We start from the raw sequence: 17,409 nt of genomic DNA on the forward strand, positions 1-17,409 counted from the left end.
CAAACAGGCCAAGGTCAGAGCAGGGGGAAAGGGGCAGAGACATTCTCCCACCCAGCATCCCCTGCAGTCCATAATGAGCTGGGTATGTTTGAGGGGGAACAGGGCTTCCCATGTGTGCAGGCAGCTTCTTCCCAGCCTGGATGCAGGCACTGGTTCAGAGAGCAGGGGAGGACAGCAGGCCAGAGCCAGGAACCAGTCTTAAGGTGCTGCCATGCTTATTTCAGAGCAAAGCTTGTGGTGTTAAAGCTCCATCTCAAGGGGAGGCCGTTTCCCAGCCTGGCCTTGGCAAGACATAAACCATAATGAGAAGGGATGGGGAGCGATGCTCTGAGGACAAAGGGAAAAGCTGCGGATGTCACCATTTCAGAGGCCTTGCTCTTGGAATTCTGGCTTTCTTAGTGTCAGCAAGGCTGGGAGCAGAGCTGGGGAGCGCCAGGGTGCAGCAGCTCAGGATGGGGCAGATGCCACCTCCGTGCACAGGGACCAGGGGCCAGGGGTGAGCGGCTGGGAAGGAGGGAGGAAGAGCAGCAGCCCTCTGCACTTTCACTGCAGTACGCAAACAAAACCCTGTGTATTTTGCTCCCATCGTTCCCTTTCCAACCCACCTTTTTGGTTACTAATTAATGTCAGCTCAGATCTTTGGGCAGCTCCTGATAACTCTGGGATGTTTATTTAATCAAGGGCAAGGAGCAAACACACACGACACTACACAGACACTGCCCCTGGCTGCTTCTGCTGGGGCAGGAGGCTCACCTTCCTGTCCATCCTGCCCCATGGGCCCCTCTGGGCTTGAGTAAGTGATGAAAGGTTTGGGAAGAGAAGAACCAGAGCAGGGTGCCCGCTGTTGCAGGGGCCTCACCTCTGCCAGCTCGGACACAGGCAGTTCCCAGCATTGACTGCTCCCAGTCTTACTGGAAAGAGCTTTGATTTGGTTTCGAGGAAGGCATTTCCATGTGGAAAGCCCTGGTGAGCCGAGGGCAGCCACCAGCCGTGGGCTGTTGGGGCAGCTCCCTCCTTGCCCCCTGGCCTCAGCTATGGCAGGGTTGGTGTCATCCCTAGGGGCAAAGAGCCCAGCACTGCATTACATTTTCATCCCATCCCTGTTGAATCGAGCCTGGGAGTTCTGAGCAGCCACAGCCTTGCAGGGAGGCTGCAGGGGGGGGAGAAGGGCTGGGCAGTGTCTGAGCTGCTTTGGTTGATGGGCTAAGACAAAGCTCCCTCCGGCTGCTCCAGGCTCCCATCCTGGTGAGCCCTTCCCTGGCTGCTGTGCTCAAAGCATGGCAGGAGGAGACCCCAAAAACGGGCTGGTTCAGGTAATGGCACCCTGGGGAGCACAAGGGCTGAGCAGAGCCAGCAAGGAGAGCTCAGGCAATGGGGCTGATCCCCCAGGAACCCTTGCCATTCCCAGAGCTGGCGCTGGAAATCCCTCCCAAAAAAAGCGAAGTAAAACTAAAAGCAAAGCAAAGCTCTCTGGGCTTGTCAGGACAAGCCTTAGGGAATGGTTTGAGTTCTGCCCCCCCGCAGAGAGCAGCTTCCTCCAGGGTAGCAAACCCATCAGCTGTGCTGCATTGCAACAGCCCCTTTCATTTAATTACCCCTGTTTAATAAGAATTTAGCAGGAAAATCCTTACTGGTTCCGTGTTGAGCCTCTCCTGCAGTGCTGTGCTGCTCAGGACGCCTCCGTTACCATCCTTCGCTGGGAGCTGATGTCCCTTTCCTCTGCCTGTCCCCTGTAGTGGGTTCAGAGAGGATTAAAAGCGACTGTCGCATCAAAACATCAACTTGAATTTAAGTCTCAGTCTGAGCTGGCAACAACCTGGTTTTGAAGGCAAGGATTTAAGCTGCTCCTCCCAGTGCAAGAAGTGGCCAAAGCATTTCTGCCCTGAGCACGTCTGGCCTGGAAAAAGGGAAAGAAAATAAAAGGGGCCCAGGCTGCCTCTGCTCTTTGTTTTCTCATGCAAATCCAGAGCCCACCCAGAAGAGCTGCTCTGAATTTCCGCCCTGCAAAGGCAGCTATTTAACCCCCTGCACTGATACAAACGGCTTCAAAACACGGCGCCAGGATGGCCACAACAACTGTGGCCATCAAGGCTCTTTACTTCCACTTTGTGCCCCCTTCACTAGTCACACAGGGCCATGAAGACGTGGTGTCAAAGCAACGTGGGGGTCTCTGCCTGCTGTGGAGATGATCACAAGCTCCCCAGCTTGGGCAAGGGGAGGGATATGTATGTGCCATGGGGACAGAGGGGACAAGCCCCAGCTGAGCCTGGGCAGCAGGGCTGTGGAAGGAAGGAAGGAAGGGTCTGGGGGGATGTCAGAGCATCTGCAGCGAGGAGGGGGATGCTGCTGCCCAGACATGAGCCCCTCCTTGGAGAGGCGGCGCCTGTGCGGGGTGACATCAGCCCCTGAGGACCGGGGATGCTGAGCCTGGCTCTGGGAAGGCAGCTCCAGCCACCGCTTCCAGCTCCGCATCCCGGCTGGGTAAGGAGGGGAGAAGGAGCCGGCAGCCCAGCCCTGTTCCATCCGCCTCCCGGGCCACCCCTCCGGCTAGCTGGGGTCCCCTCAAGGAGCGTGGTGGGGGGCTCTGACGGGCTGGTGACCGAGGATGCTGTGCTAGGAGATGCCGATGGTGCTCACCCTGCTCGTCTCCCTCTATAAACTGTGCCGGTTCGTCACCATGTCGGGTGCGGAGCGGCTGGAGGTGCCGGAGTGCGTGAGCCAGGCTGGCAGCTGGGCTGGCAGCTCCAGGGACCACCGGGAGGTCTCCCCCGGGGTGAACACGGATGTACGGGCAGCCCTGGACCGCATCCTGCCCGCCCTGCACCGGGCCATCACCCACACCAAGCAGGCAGCCAGCCCCGCGGAGCTGAGCAGGGCCATTGCAGAGGTGTTCCAGCTGGTGGAGGAAGCGTGGGGGATGCCCACACTGGGGAGGGATGTGGCCAAAGTGCTGTGTGATGTGATCCGCCTGGAGGGGGGCCTGGACCTGCTGCTGAACCTGCTGTACACAGCGGAGCTGGAGACCAAGTGCCAGGCAGGAAAACTCCTGGAGCAGATCCTGGTGGCAGAGAATAGGTGAGTCTGCATGGAGCCCTCCTGAACAGCAACAGCCCTCCCCACATCTCCTCCACCCATCCCACCCACACTCCCCAAACTCCCCTGCTCTGGGTGCTCCTGGTGCATCAAACCCCGTCGGTTCCATGCCATGTCCATCCATGTCCTTGCATAGAGGGATCCCTACTTGCTGGTCACGCCCAGGCTATGACATCCCTCTCTGACTGGAGTAAGGAGAGTGAACCCCAGCTCAGGGGTGGTTGGTGAGGATCAGGGTGTCCTCATGAGCCCCCCTCAGCCTGGGGTCACCCACACAAGACATCCTTTGTGGCTGAGCTGGGTCAGTTTGCCTGGCACAGAGCATCTGACCCAAAGGATGGGGCACGACTTCCCCTTAGCCATAACCACAGCAGGAAGAGGAGGACAAAGCCAGTTCCCAGAGACTTCCTGCTGCTGGACCGAGGCCATAAGGAGGGGGTCAACATCCCTTGGAGCCCCTCAGCCCATGGGCCCTAGTTCAGAGGCTGGAGATGCATGTGCTGTTCCCTAGGAGAGGTGAGAGGCACCGGGCTGGCCCTGCCAAAGTGCTGGCAGAGGTGGGGTGGAAGCTTGTGTACAAGTGTGTGTACAAGGGGGCAGGGGCACATCCAACGCATATAAATGCAGTGCCACAAGGTCCCCAACAGATGAACCCTTCCCTCTGCCCTGTGCCTGGTTTGACATGCCCTGGCAGCACTGCACTGCAGCATGCTGGTCCCAGAGAGAAGCCATGTACCTGCCATGAGCTGGGTCAGGATCAGTCCCTTCTCTCCTGGTATCCCACAGGCAAACGCGTGACTCTGACAGCCTGGCTCTCCCTCCATGCTCCCAAGTCCAGTCAGGGCTTTCTTTTGTGTGTGGAGGAAGTCTGAACAAAGTTTGGGGTCTTGCTCCTGCTTCCTGGGTGATGTGCCTAGCTGTAAGGCTGTGGACTCGCAGCCTGGACCTCACTGCGTGCACTGGCAGACAAAAAGAAGCAACAGCTAAATCAGGAAAGTCCATTAGAGTGGAATTAATCCCAGGAAACATCACTGGCATTGCATGAATTCAGCACTTACTTAGCTTCCTGGCAAGAGAAAGCAGCTGCTGGAGTCACCATCTCTGCTCCAGTTCATGGGCCAGAGTAGCAGTGGGCTCCCAGCCCCTCGCTCCCCACAGCCTAGCCCACCATCAACCTCTAAATGATGTTAGGGAGGTATAAGGTCCCCTCAGGGTCCAAGTCTCTGGCTTAGAGGCCTCTCCCATCATCTGTGTGCAGCAGCAGCAGTGCTCTCCTGGGAGCTGGACCGGTCCTGTCTCCATCCTGTGACCTGCTGGGGCTGTGTTTGTCATCCAGCTCTGAGCTGAGGCCAGCCTTGGAGCCAGTCCCAGGCTGGGGCCTTTTTCTTTTCCAGAGCTCTCCCCAGTGTTTGCTGCCAAACCCACCCCAAGGTCAGCGTGAGCCATGTGGGCCACAGGCTTCCCAGAAATGCTCTTCCTGCCTGCCAGCACAGAGAGCCTGACGTGCCTTCACCCCACCTGCACTGGGACCGAATGTGCTGCTGTCCTCATGAGCAGCACAGCACGGAACATCCACATCAGCGCTTGTGCCTTGGGAATGGAGCAGCTCCACCAAGGCACCAAACAGGTCATACCTAAGGGCTGAGATGGAGCTGCCCTGGCAAGCTGAGGGAGGGCAGGAAGGAGCCCATCACTTCGCCCTTCCTCACTGTATGCTTTTAGGGCACAGCCCCATTCAGGTGTCATTTTAAGACCATTCTCACAGCAGAGGGCTCCCAAGGCCAGCCATGACTGAGCAGCAGCTGCTGGTCCCCAGCTGCCTGCCCTTGCTCTCCTCTTCTAGGAGAGGGCAGGACTAAGGGAATACACAGGTTTCCCACATGCTGTCATTGCAGGGCAGGCAGACCCCCATGGCCAGCTCTGTGTGGTTGCTCAGACAGATGTGAAACCCCTGTCCTGGGCTTGGCACCCATCTGGGGAGCAGTGAGAGGACAGCACTAGTTAGACACAAACAAGTTTTCACCCCCAAACATTAAGCAGCTCAGCAAAGCTGGCTAAGCAGATCTATTTCTAGCCTGGCATTTGCCTAACACGTGCTGTTGATTGCTATGTATGTCTTACCTCAAGCATGAGAGCCTCTGATGTGGTGGTCCTGGGCTATGCACCCCATGTCCTGCCCCACCAGGAGCTCTTCCATCAGATCCAGACAGGTTCTTCCACCACCAGCCTGTCACATCTCACTGCATCACATCCAACAGCATATCTGGCAGCTGTGTCCCACAGGGAAACATCTGGCTTCCATGGGGCAAATGCCACCAAAGCATGAGCAAGCTCACACACCAGTCACTGCTCCCAGTCCCTACACAGCCATCTGCCCCTCACCTGCCTGTGCCTCTCCTTCCTTCAGGGATCGGATTGCTCGGATTGGTTTGGGAGTGATTCTGAACTTAGCCAAGGAGAGGGATGTTCCCCAGCTGGCACAGAGTGTCTCTGGTATCCTGGAGCACATGTTCAAACACACCGAGGAGACCTGTTTCCAGCTCATCTCCGACGGAGGCCTGGATGCTATCCTGTACTGGTGCCGCTGGACGGACCCCATCGTGCTGCGGCACTGTGCCATGGCCTTGGCCAACTGTGCCATGTATGGAGGGCAGGCCAACCAGCGCCTGATGATCGAGAAGAGGACAGCAGAGTGGCTTTTCCCCCTGGTGTTCTCCAGAGATGATGAGCTGATCCGGCTGCACGCCTGCCTGGCCATCACAGTGCTGGCCACCAACAAGGAGATCGAGAAGGAGGTGGAGCGGTCGGGAACGTTGGCTCTGGTGGAGCCCTTCATTGCCTCACTGGATCCGGAGCAATTCGCCTCCGAGATGCTGGGCAGCAGTGACAACAGCCAGGGGAGGACGGCAGATGACCTGCAGAGGCTGGTACCTTTGCTGGACAGCTCGAGGATGGAAGCACAGTGCATCGCTGCCTTCTACCTCTGCATGGAGGCTGCCATCAAAACCAGGCAGAAGAAAACAAAGGTAAAGGGTAGGTTGGCCTGAAGGAAGGAGATGCAGAAGGGAAGGGTTGCCACAACTGCAGCTTGGTGTATTTTGCTCTCCTATGAGCTCCCCAAGTACTCTGGTCCGCTGCTGGCCCAGCACGGGTTGTGGGGAGGAGGAGGGAAAGCAAAGTGATGTGTGTTCCCTTTGTGACCCCAGATCTTCAGTGAGATTGGGGCTACTCAGAGCCTGAAGAGGATAGTGTGCTACTCCACCAGCAGCACTACCTCCTCCCTGGCCAAGAAGGTGCTGCGCATGATAGGGGAGGAGGTTCCTCGGCGCATCCTGCCCACGGTTCCCAACTGGAAGGCCTGTGAGGTGCAGACGTGGCTGCAGCAGATCGGATTCAACAGTTACTGCCAGAGGTTCCTGGTAGGGCTGTGTGCCAGGGGAGGGATACCTGGATGGGCCCTTTTGCCCCATCTCACAGCAGAGGTGTAAACATCTCACCCAACAGCTTTTCCAGCCTGGATTTCTCTTGGCAGGACCACCAGGTGGATGGGGACATTCTCCTGAGGCTGACAGAGCAGGAGCTGCAGAAAGATTTGGGGATGGACTCCAGTATCACTCGGAAAAGGTAGGACTGCCACCAGCCTATGCTGGCCTCCTTCATGGTCATCACCACAGGTCCATGCCTTTCCCTTCTTGCCAAGACAAGAACAGAGATCCTCAAAATGCAAATCCTGGCCTGCCAGGGCTTTTCCAGTGCAGTACGCAGTCCCAAAGGGATTCTGGCAATGGGGAGAGGTGTGGGATGGGAAGAGACTATTTATGGCACAGGGCAGGTGGGATCCTGCAAGTTACCCAGAAAGATGGGAACTTACCTGAGCTTCTCCTTTAGGTGAGCTCCTCACACCTCTGTGTCCTGAAGACCAACAGTCACACAACTTTCCTCCTTTTCTATCCCTTTGGCTCACTCTTCACCATGGCATATAGCTGCACTCTCTCCTGTGCAGACAAGATGTGGTACCAAACATCGCTCCAGCAGCCTCCTTTCTCCACTTACATGCTTCCATTTGTTTCCCTGCCAGGTTTTTCCGGGAGCTGACAGAGCTGAAGACCTTTGCAAACTATTCCACGTGTGACCACAGCAACCTGGCTGACTGGCTGGGCAGCATCGACCCCAAGTTTCGTCAGTACACCTACAACCTGCTCACATGCGGCATCAACCGCAACTTCCTGCACCGGGTGACAGAGCAGCAGCTGCAGGAGGACTGTCACATCAACACCGGCTTCCACCGCGTCCGCATCCTCACTGCTGCAAGGGGTGAGGGTCCCACTGATGCTCAAGGGTGGGGGTGAATGGGGAGGGTTGTTTGGGATGAGCTGTTGGGGGGGTTTTAACTTCTGGGTGCTGTTTGTTCTGTCTAGAAATGCTTCACTCCCCTATAACGCTGCAAACAGCATCCAACGGCACTGATGTATTCATCAGCTACAGGAGGAGCACTGGGTCGCAGCTGGCCAGGTGAGTGCTGCAGGCAAGGACATGGGGTTGGGCTGAAGGCTGGTGATCAGCTGAGGGAAAAGTGTGGAGCTGGGAAAGCCGCAGGATGCTGAGGAGGGAGAGGCTGCCAAAAGCTGCAGTGCAAACAGGGACAGCACGTGCCATATGCTGCATGGTGGACAGGCTAATTCCCAGTCCTGTCACTGCCACCCTGTCCTTCTTTGACACTGACTTACCCTGTTCTCACGCTGTGCTCATAGGGCTGTAGGGGATCACAGCAGGGAGTTAGTGTCCAGCTCCCCTGTAAGGAGGCTGGGCTGGCAGCTGGCATCTCAAGGACCATGCTGTTCTCTGTGGGAGCCTATTCACTGCTCCTCTGTCCCACCACAGCTTGCCTGAGAGCGTGTGAAACCCGGTAGCTCTCCTCATGGTGCTGTTCCCTCTTGCCACCAGCCTTCTGAAGGTCCATCTGCAGCTGCATGGCTTCAGTGTGTTCATCGACGTGGAGAAGCTGGAGGCAGGGAAGTTTGAGGACAAACTGATCCAGAGTGTCATGAGTGCCAGGAATTTTGTGCTGGTCCTCTCACCCAACGCACTGGATAAATGCATGGAAGACCCCGAGTGTAAGGACTGGGTGCACAAGGTAAGAGATGCTATCACATGGGAGGTTGGTGGATGTTGGAGCAGGAAAAGGCCCATGAGGGGCTGACACAGGCCGTAGCCTGAGCACTTGTACGTTCCCACAGGAGATTGTGACAGCCCTGAACTCTGGAAAGAATATTGTACCTGTTACAGACCATTTTGAATGGCCAGATCCAGAAACACTTCCCAAGGACATGAGGGCTGTCCTGAAATTCAATGGTATCAAGTAAGTAAAAGGCACCTGTACCATGGGTTTCCTTGACACTTGGGAGAGAACAGCTTGCATAAGCAGTAGCAAAGAGCACAAGGAAATAGGGAGAAACAGATGAAGGAAGCAGAACAGGCCAAAGGGGAGCTGAGTCACTTTGGGTTCTCCACTACATGAAGGGAGCAAAGGTCCCCACCATAGCCCTTCTCTGGTTTTGTGCTTGGGGCTCCCCTGGCTGAGAGCTCCAGGCAGGAGTGATGCTGAAGGTTCCACAGCTCCCCCTGGGCTCCTCTCACCTCCTGCCTCCCCTGGGATGGCATCCCAACCTGCTCACAGCCTGCCAGCCTGGCAGGCACACAGGGACCTTCCAGCAGCATCCATTTCCCATGAGGAAAAAGGTTCCTAGAGAGCTGGTGTGGAGGAGAGGGCTCTCTGGCTCCTGAGCCATCCTGTGGCATCTCACATGAAGGAATCATTAACCCAAGTTTTCCCCTCGATCTCAGGTGGTCCCACGAGTACCAGGAGGCCACAATCGACAAAATCATCCGCTTTCTGCAGGGACGTTCCTCGCGGGACTCCTCGGCCGGGTCAGAGAACGGCCTGGACTGCTTGTCCTCCCTGGGGCAGCCCTAGAGCCAGCACAGCTGCCTCAGCCCCTCACAGACTCCCCAGCTGACCCCTTTTTATGTGGGGCCAGATTTATCCCTCTGTATTTCCCTATCTTACTCCCCTGGCTTGAGACAAGGCCTGTGGCTCATCACCCCCCTTCTGCCCTCCAAATGCAAGCCCTTGGTACTAAAGGACTAGTACTCACACGGTGCCTGGTGAGCCAAGCTAAGGTGGACTCTGGAATGGATGAGTTGTCTTCCACATCCTCCCTTGGGAAGGCAGGACACATAGGCTATACCTCCTGCAGTGCTGGGGGAGCAAGGAAAACATGTCTGAAGAGGAAAAGAAACATGTCCAAAGAGAAAAGGTCTTCTGAGGAACCAAAACTTGGGAATTGGTGGGGGATACATCACAAGAAGACATGCAGAAGAGCAGCTGAGAGGAAATGGTCCCTAAGCATCATATGGCCTCTGTTGTGTGCTGTGGGAATATCATAGCCAGAAGCCAGGAGTAGGAAAGGGCAAATAAAAGCTAAGCCCTAACGAAATCCCTGTGTTTGGGAAAGATAACACAGAGGCCTTCTCAACAGCTCAGCAGCAGCTTTCTGTTTCCCAGTAATGTCCCTTTATCAACTAAGCTCACTCCCCCCTTTAGGGCCTTCCACCTCTTAATGCTGCAAAGGCACTCAGTGCTCCTAACTCTGGCAATGGAAGTTTGGGGTTATGACAAATGGTTCTTTTCAGACAACAGATCATGTGAAGTTTCTGCAGGATCTCTGCAAAAAGTGCTTTTGAAACAACCCCTTCCCACCATCTGGTGCCTCAGCTTTACCACAATATCAGGTCTATACTTACAGGGCATAGGAGGCTGGATCTCTGGACAACATATCCATGTAAATATGGAAGATGCTAATTGCTGTTCTGTACTTGTGGAGTTAAACACTGGCTGTGTTTTATTCTGTTGGTGCTTCCACGGTTTGTTCCTTCAAAGAGGAGCTGGTGTATCTCTTTGCTGACTGCCACCCACCCCTGACAGCCATGGCTAAGCCCTTCAGGCTCAGGTTTGTCTCTAGTCTCTGCTGAATCCAATACCAAGTAGCATTTGTTTGTTTCTACCAACCTCTCCTCAACACCCAGCAGGTCTTTTTGCAGTTACTCACCCTGAAACATCAGGAGTGAAGCTGATGCAAAGGGTGGGTGAAGGCTGCAAGGTGGGAACACCATCTGCAAGGTGTGAACATCAGCTGGGAGGGGGACTAACACTCGGGTGAGGAACCAGGGGCACCCTGACACATCTCCCCAAGTTCTGCCCTCTCAGCTCTACCCTGCTTCTCCTGCCTGCCTTGGAGGGTGAGCAGGCTCTCAACAACATGCCATTTTGCAACTAGGACCAGAAATTGCAGCTCCTACCTGAGTTTGTCTTTTCTGATGCAAAGGGAATAATGCAAAAAGACATCCTTTTTCAGAGCATGCATAGGAGGATGATGAAGCCATGGCCAGGGAGCATCAGTCTGCTGATGTACCACCCTGAAGGAGCAAGCTCCTCTGCTCAAGAGAACTCCTTGAGGAGGTAATGAGGAATCTGAATCACCTTGTCCTTCTCCTGCCTCTTTGTGAACCCTTGCTGCTTGTCTTAACCATCAGGAATACAAACCCATTTCCTTTTGGCTTAGATCCATGAACATTTGAGGGGAAAAAAAAAAAAAAGAAGTTAAGTTCTGGTGCTTAATCACAGCTTTATGGATAGTTCTTATCAGCTCACAGTTAATGGCATCTCTGCTCTCCAGCGAAAGGTTAATAGCTGTGTCTGCCCAGCATTCATCACAAATAGAACCTATGTAATCTCCAGATTAAACACAAGGAAGCCAACAGATGAGCCCAAAGGTGAATATGCCAAAGGATTAAAGCCCCTTGGGACATGCTTCAGGGAAAATTCCAAGTACTGATTGATTGTCAAGGCTTCCATGGCCACTGAAGTGTCCCACATAAAGTCTTCCCCACAATAATACACAGTAAGATCATTGTGTCCCAGGAGCTCTCTAGCAATCCTCCTCACCCACCATTCAAGATACAGATTTACTTGTTCTCTACAGCTTGGGTGTCACCTGCAGTGAGATCCCATCTCATGCTCCAGCTGCCCAGACCCTGACTCTTCCTGTTTCCCCATCATTCAGTTATCTTCACCTTAAGGAACTCACCTTGCTCTTGACAAAACATCCCATACCTAGCCCCTTCCAGCTGGAGCAGTCTTAAGGAAGCGAATTCTTCTATTCCTACCCTTGCTTTTTCCTTTGCTGTGTCATGTCAGAAAGTGTTTAGAGTTGTTCTTTCAGACATTATTAATAAATCTGGTTTATACTCAAAACTCCCACCTGTGTCACATGCTTCTCTCCCTGTTGCCTTCTCTCCCTGGCTCTCCCTTGCTGTCACGCTTTCTCATTCTCTGATGGGGCAGCAGAATTGACATCCTCCAGGCATCATTCTCTGTCATGCTTCACACTCATCTCTGCATGGGCTGCTGTAGCTCGCTGCACCCCCAGGGACTCTCTACTTGCTGCCCAGAGTCACGATGCATGGATCCTGTATCTGCTTCACGGCTGGAGTTCTTGGAGGAGAGCCTAGAAAAACTTTGGGGTAATTTTTGTAATAGAGCACAATAGTTCCTATTGAATTTCTCCTTTGCAAACGCCCTGACACAAACAGGAAAGCAGAGGCAGTGCAAGAGTTCCATTTCACTGCACTTGCTAGCACTGGTGTCCATGGTAGAGAATACTTAACTTCACAATCAGTTCAGCTACAAACATCTAACACAGCACTCACAGCATGCCCTGTTCCTTGGGGAGGTTGATTCTGAGCTTAGCCCGTTAATCTGACACATAACTCCTGCCTATGTCCACAGCCATAACTGCACAAAGCAAGTGGCATAACACCAAGTTCTTACAACTCCCTTCTTCTCCACCTCCTCCTTTTACCACAAGCTCCCAAGGAACAGGGAACAAAGCTGTATGTAAGCATTTCATATTTACTGCATGTTGAAGGACAGGTCACAGACTAAGCACTCCCACTTGCTTTACTCCAGTGCTCAGGAACAGCAAGCTTTGGCTGCTTGCAAGTCCCAAACCTGCATTTTTCCTGGTTCTGGACTCTCACATGTTCCCTCTCCACACTGCAGGTGACTTCCTGCTGCTGCTGCTTTACTGCAGAGGCTTCAATAAATGAAGCAGCAGGAAAATAATGGAGACAAGCAGAGAGTGAGGCAAGGCCAAATTATGTGAAGAGCTCTAAGAACCATAGAAGACAGTGGAGGTTTTACTCCTGAAAGTAACATGCCTACTAAGCAACTACACAGTAAAGACATGATTGCATGTATCTCAACCATGTGTGCAATGCAGAGTATACAGAACTGCTGGTTTATGGCAGTTTTAAGAGAACAGGATTGAGGCAATACAGTTAATGCTTCGAAAAGAACAACTACGAACATGGGGTTTACTTGCTGGCATCAACATATCCTGGGAAGGGCAGCAGAATTGAGGTCAATGACACAAAAGTACGCCCACACAACAAAAACAAATTACCTCCAAAGACACTCATCCTGTCCCTACACCAGCTCATCCCTCTGTAGTACTCGGAGGGGCACATGTTTGGCAATTAAAACAGAATTCAGTCTTCTCTCACCACTAAAAGCATGAACCTTTCCTCCTCACCAAACCCCAAACCACTAACCAGCCTTGCAAATGGCCAACAACAGCTTTTACTCTTTGGCTTCTAGGTCTCTTGGGTTTTCTCTGCCAGATGAGCCAACGCAACAGTGAGGAGGCGGCATTGACATCTGCAGGTCAAGTTCTTACTGGCAGTCTGAGCCACAATTACCAACTATCTCGCATTTAAAGATTAGCAAGGACAAGCAGGGTGTCCCTCCCATGCTGATCTGTCCTTCAAGGCAAGTATAAAGAGCAGTCTTCAGATGGGCACTGCTGAGCCGGCCAAGTCCTTGTTGCTAAGCTGCTTCTCAGCCATCTGCAGGGGACAGGGAAGCATCTGAGAAGTGACTGTAGTCGGGGTTTGAGTCCCAGATTTCTATCCACCTAAGAAAGAAAGAACAGTCAGAGCCTATGGAGGCACACTGGCATGTTGCTGAATGAACTGAGCTTTAAAGTTTCAAAGGAACAGAACAAAATGATCCTTCCAGGAGCTGCTGCACTTTTACTGCAAATCCCAACACATTCTCTGTCCCAGGACGTACCAGGGGATTTATTTTCTATCATGACACAACTTTTGCTTTGATTAAAGAAACCCCAGACAGAGAGGCCACTAAGAGAGCTCCATCTCTCCCATAAAGAAGGACTTTCAAATTCAAGACTTTGAAGTGCTTTTAACACCAGCAGCTACGTTACTCAGGATGCATCATGGATCCTATCACTAATATTCAGATGCAAGAAGAAACGGACCCACTCCTCTGCCTAACTGGGGCACTAAACACCCTCTCACAAGCATAGCTTAAAATACACCTTAAAAACTGTGAGCCTCTATGCAAAGTAAACGGTATCTTTTGTATTACACTTCACAGGTCCTAAGGCAAAGTTTAGGCATTTGAAGTAAATTACCCAATAATAGCTGCTGGAACAAGGAGGATTATAGCCCCAAAAAGAAATGGGAATCCCCTCATGAAGTGCAAGCTGGCAGGGTAGAGAGAGTTGAAGACTCCTGTAGCCACAAGTGAACACAGCGCTTCCACACAGGCAACAGAAGCAAAGAGAGCACCTGAAAAACATATGGAAGAGGTTAATGGTGAGAGAGCCCTGCCTACAAATGCCTTTAACACATCACCTTCAGTGGGATTCTGTCAATCTTAGTGAAGCTTTGCACTTCCCATGGCATCTGGGTATCATGTGGGGTAGGTAAGAAGAGCTGAGAGCAGAGAGCAGGCATACCACAGTGGCTTGGCAAGTTCAAACTTGTCAAGTTCAGTTTCTGTGACTTCCACAGTTTGTATCACTGGGGCTGACCAGGGATATTAGCTATCAGCTTCATCATGAAGCTTCAAGACAGGGCTCTGTGGATTTGTTTACACCAAGCCCATCTTATCGCCTGTTGAACATTAAGTACAGCAGAAGACTGCACTTTATAGACTTACCATCATAAATGTGGTATCAAGTATGTGCCACCTTCATTATAATATAAGAAATACAAATTGTGCAAAGTCACCTCCTCCCTCTGTCTACCTGCGGAGTCATTCCAGTGCAGTGTTAAGAGCAAGTGCAAGCTCTACAAATAAATTACTGGAAGGCAAATACGCTCCTCCGATGGGTTATCCATGATCTTTCCCCATGGTCAATGATATAACCCTTCAACAACACTGGGTTTCCTCCCACTGTTACTGATCTACAGAAAGAAGCTCTGGTCAGGGAATCTCTACTTTCTGCTCATTGTATAATCCATTTTAACTCTTGCTCCCTGTAAAAGTTTGGAAACAAATAGGATGAACAAACTGTTCCTGAGACTGAATGCAATACTTTCCATCTTGCTTTTCTTCCCTTGTCCTTATCTTGAAATGTAGCATCTGAATCGGTGCTACCATGGGCCTGAGGGTGAATGGGGGAGCACAGGAGTCCAAAGGAGCCAGGGAAGTCCTAACCTCCCAAAGCAGTTTGGTTTCACTGTTCAAGAAGCCAGTGTTTCAGGATCTGGCTTAAGCATACTAACTCCTTACCCTGCTCTGTCTCGCTGACCAACTTGGAGAGCTTGGCTCTGATGACTGGAGTGGCTGCCATGGAAAGGAACAGAATCCCATAACCTGTGAGCAAGACACAACACATTAGGGAAAGCTCAGCTGAAAAATAAAGTCTCCAAAGTCAATCCCAGAAATCAATAGCTCCAGAGAGTTTCTCTCTGCTATATTTAGACCAAACTCACCCTCCTGCATCTGATAATGCACTTTAGTCTATGTCTGCAGTGTAATACAGCTTATGGGAAACTTAATATTCTAGGAATGATATGGTTGCACTTTCAGCTTCAGTGTTAGGATACCTTTGCTGTTATGAAGCCCCAGTTTTCAGTACACGGGCTGTTCAAGGCCAGGTTGGACAGAGCCTTGGGTGACATGGTTTAGTGTGAAGTGTCCCTTGCCCATGGCAGGGGGGGTTGGAACTTGGTGATCTTAAGGTCCTTTCCAACCCAAACCATTCTATGATTCTATGAGCTTGAAACTACCAGAAACATCTCCTGGCATCTCTAAGCTAAGAGCCTGAGATAGAGGCATCACCTGTAAACATCAGTGGTGTCGTAGCAGCAAGAGAAATCACAACCAGTCCAGAAATGTTGGAGATCAATCCTATCTCTGCCACCCAAGTGTCTTCAAGGCACAGCTGCAGCAGGCGCAGGCCCCCCAGGCTGCTCAGGTAAGCCAGGTAAGTGGCGGCTGAGCCGTACCCAATGAGGTCAGCAGCCCAGCAGAGAGGGGAGCCAAGTTCATACAAAACAAAGAGGTCTTTGGCTCCAAAATGTACTGTGACAAGAAGAAAGAAAGCCAGGGTGTAAAGAGCGAGCTTCCTCCTGGAGCTTATGTTCTCTGGGGCCGTGTACAGCTTGTAGACAGCCTTGTAGTGACTGAGTGTGAAGAGCTTGGCTGGTTTCTGCTGCTTCACCGACTCCTGGAGACAGAAAGCAGCGTAGAGAGTGGCAGCAAGACTGGCAGCGAGCACGAGCCAGAAGGGGTTGATGTAGCCTTGGGCCTTGCGCCACTGGGCACCGCCAATGCTGGCCAGCATGCCCGCAGTGCCCAGGCACGCCTCCAGCACAGCCACGCGGAACGTACGTGCGTGTTTATCGCTGGTGTCGGCCACATAGGCGAAGCAACTGGCCAGGATCAGGTTGTAGTCTCCCATGAGGCCACTCAAAACACGGCCAAGGAGAAAGTAGGCAACGTGCAGCTGGAGGTACATGACGAGGAGATAGATGGCCGCTTGCAAGGCCATACCCAGCGCGGGGAGGATGAGCGCAGGACGACGGCCTACGCTGTCGCTCCATGGTCCGAAGAGAGTCACGGAGAAGACACCAACGAAGAAGCCTCCCAGGTTGATGCAGAGGTTCCAACGGGAAACCAGCACTTCCACCTCCTGCAAGAGACAGGCGCAGGAGATCCAGGGCCAGCAGCATCCCATCAGCACCCCCAAGCCCCCCACCCATACACACACATACGCCCTTCTTTGTTCTCCCACCTGGCGCAGGGGGTCGGTGGCCGCGCTGCCGTTCCCGCAGCCGGCGGGGCCGGTGGCGTTAGGGCCGCTGTAGCCGCGCTCGGCGCCCAGCCGGTCCCAGAGGTACTGCGTGGCGAGCGGGCCCTGCAAGCCGAGGGACAGGGTGGCCAAGAAGAGGAGCGGCTCGGCAGCGGGCAGCGGCGGGGGGCAGCGGCGGGAGGGGGTCGGCGGCTGCGGCGGCGTGGCCATGGCGGCGGGGAGCGGGGCAGCGCGCTCCGCTCGGGACAGGAGGCTCCGCTCCGCTCCGCCCCACCGGGAACCGACAAGGGGATCGCAGCGCTTCCTCCTGCAGAGCGAGGGAGGGATCTGTGTGAGCTGCAGTGAGAGCAGGCGCCGGGGCTGGCGCTTGCATCCCTGCGGTGCGCAAGGCTTTCAACGCGCTTGCATCCCTGCTGTGTACAAGGGTTTCAACGCCGGCGGGGTTGTTGATCGATGGGTAAAGGAATTCCAACTCAAACCCTGTTTTGTTTCTCTTCTCTGCAAAGGAAAAGTTATAATCAATGTTTTAAAGGAGTCAGTTTTTCGCTGTGAGGGTGCTGAGGCGCTGGCACAGGGTGCCCGGAGGAGCTGTGGCTGCCCCATCCCTGGCAGTGTTCTGAACATAGAGGCTTAGAGCAAGCTGCTCTAGTGGAAGGTGTCCCTGCCTGTGGCAGGGGTTGGAGCTGGATGACCTTTAAGGTCCCTCCCAACCCAGACCGTTCTAGGATTCCATAAATGCACTAGGATCTTTCAACTGTTGTGGTTTGCAATGTGTAATCATCCTATTGATTCACAGCACATTAGAAAATACTTGTTTTGAAAGGACAAAATAACTTAGAGCTGCAACATAGAGGTTTTGGCTGTGCTGCTTGGTTCCCTGGTGGGCTTGGTCTGACTGGAAGAGCAGATCAGGAAGGAAAGACCAAGTTGGATTTTAATTCCAAGGACCCAATTCAGTGTCAGATTAACCCGTTTACATAAACTGGAGTGGTTCCAAGTTAATGCAAATTGATGTCAGTCCTTTGACACCACTGAGGGAGTGTTAATGGGCTACAAGTGAAGCTCTGACCAATCCCCCTGAACACGTAAACCAGTCATTGTGCAGTAACACACTTGCAGAGCCTGGTTATAG

At 53.1% G+C, this 17,409-nt stretch overlaps 2 protein-coding genes and 2 long non-coding RNA genes across 8 annotated transcripts; 1 reads left to right on the forward strand and 3 right to left on the reverse strand.

Annotated features, from left to right (window-relative positions):
* Positions 1 to 788: 788 nt before the first annotated feature.
* LOC133217745 (uncharacterized) lies at positions 789 to 2,773 on the reverse strand. The gene is made up of 3 exons (XR_009726951.1): positions 2,638 to 2,773; positions 1,632 to 1,897; positions 789 to 911 (listed from the first exon to the last, which is right to left on the reverse strand). It is a non-coding gene; the product is annotated as an uncharacterized LOC133217745 (long non-coding RNA).
* Positions 2,583 to 10,557, forward strand: SARM1 (sterile alpha and TIR motif containing 1). Of its 3 annotated transcripts, XM_061363448.1 has the most exons (10): positions 2,583 to 3,075; positions 5,501 to 6,119; positions 6,300 to 6,512; positions 6,626 to 6,717; positions 7,172 to 7,407; positions 7,512 to 7,605; positions 8,038 to 8,227; positions 8,331 to 8,452; positions 10,036 to 10,103; positions 10,509 to 10,557. In XM_061363448.1, exons 1-9 carry the CDS (start codon positions 2,621 to 2,623, stop codon positions 10,073 to 10,075), a joined length of 2,061 nt encoding a protein of 686 aa, XP_061219432.1. In that variant the 5' UTR covers positions 2,583 to 2,620; the 3' UTR covers positions 10,076 to 10,103; positions 10,509 to 10,557. The 3 variants fall into 3 exon arrangements, with proteins under 3 accessions (XP_061219432.1, XP_061219431.1, XP_061219430.1); XM_061363447.1 differs by having other exon boundaries at positions 10,036 to 10,551; XM_061363446.1 differs by lacking the exons at positions 10,036 to 10,103; positions 10,509 to 10,557 and adding an exon at positions 8,938 to 10,003.
* Positions 2,936 to 5,528, reverse strand: LOC133217744 (uncharacterized). Of its 3 annotated transcripts, none has more exons than XR_009726948.1 (3): positions 5,215 to 5,528; positions 3,830 to 4,043; positions 2,936 to 3,058 (listed from the first exon to the last, which is right to left on the reverse strand). It is a non-coding gene; the product is annotated as an uncharacterized LOC133217744 (long non-coding RNA). The 3 variants fall into 3 exon arrangements; XR_009726950.1 differs by lacking the exon at positions 2,936 to 3,058 and adding an exon at positions 3,158 to 3,278; XR_009726949.1 differs by lacking the exon at positions 2,936 to 3,058 and adding an exon at positions 3,164 to 3,274.
* Positions 10,558 to 12,048: 1,491 nt separating the features above from the next.
* Positions 12,049 to 17,375, reverse strand: SLC46A1 (solute carrier family 46 member 1). Its single transcript, XM_061363251.1, has 6 exons — positions 17,347 to 17,375; positions 16,260 to 16,584; positions 15,305 to 16,157; positions 14,753 to 14,836; positions 13,647 to 13,803; positions 12,049 to 13,127 (listed from the first exon to the last, which is right to left on the reverse strand). Exons 1-6 carry the CDS (start codon positions 17,373 to 17,375, stop codon positions 13,052 to 13,054), a joined length of 1,524 nt encoding a protein of 507 aa, XP_061219235.1. The 3' UTR covers positions 12,049 to 13,051.
* Between the last annotated feature and the right edge of the window lie 34 nt (positions 17,376 to 17,409).

This window comes from Neopsephotus bourkii, unplaced genomic scaffold, assembly GCF_033783945.1.
Source record: "Neopsephotus bourkii isolate Nb327-2 ecotype Australia unplaced genomic scaffold, CSIRO-AGI_Nbou_v1 NB_1154, whole genome shotgun sequence".
NCBI classification, from domain to species: Eukaryota; Metazoa; Chordata; class Aves; order Psittaciformes; family Psittacidae; genus Neopsephotus; species Neopsephotus bourkii.

Bases quoted from the DNA above. Each gene is read 5' to 3' on its own strand.
- SARM1 (XM_061363446.1), top strand. From the start codon at position 2,621: ATGCCGATGGTGCTCACCCTGCTCGTCTCCCTCTATAAACTGTGCCGG. The intron at 6,120-6,299 runs GTAAAGGGTAGG...TTGTGACCCCAG, and splicing joins CCAGGCAGAAGAAAACAAAG to ATCTTCAGTGAGATTGGGGC. The intron at 6,718-7,171 runs GTAGGACTGCCA...TTTCCCTGCCAG, and splicing joins TCCAGTATCACTCGGAAAAG to GTTTTTCCGGGAGCTGACAG.
- SLC46A1 (XM_061363251.1), bottom strand. From the start codon at position 17,375: ATGACTGGTTTACGTGTTCAGGGGGATTG. The intron at 16,585-17,346 runs GTCAGAGCTTCA...CTCGCTCTGCAG, and splicing joins TTACGTGTTCAGGGGGATTG to GAGGAAGCGCTGCGATCCCC. The intron at 14,837-15,304 runs GTGATGCCTCTA...TCTTGCTCACAG, and splicing joins GACACCACTGATGTTTACAG to GTTATGGGATTCTGTTCCTT.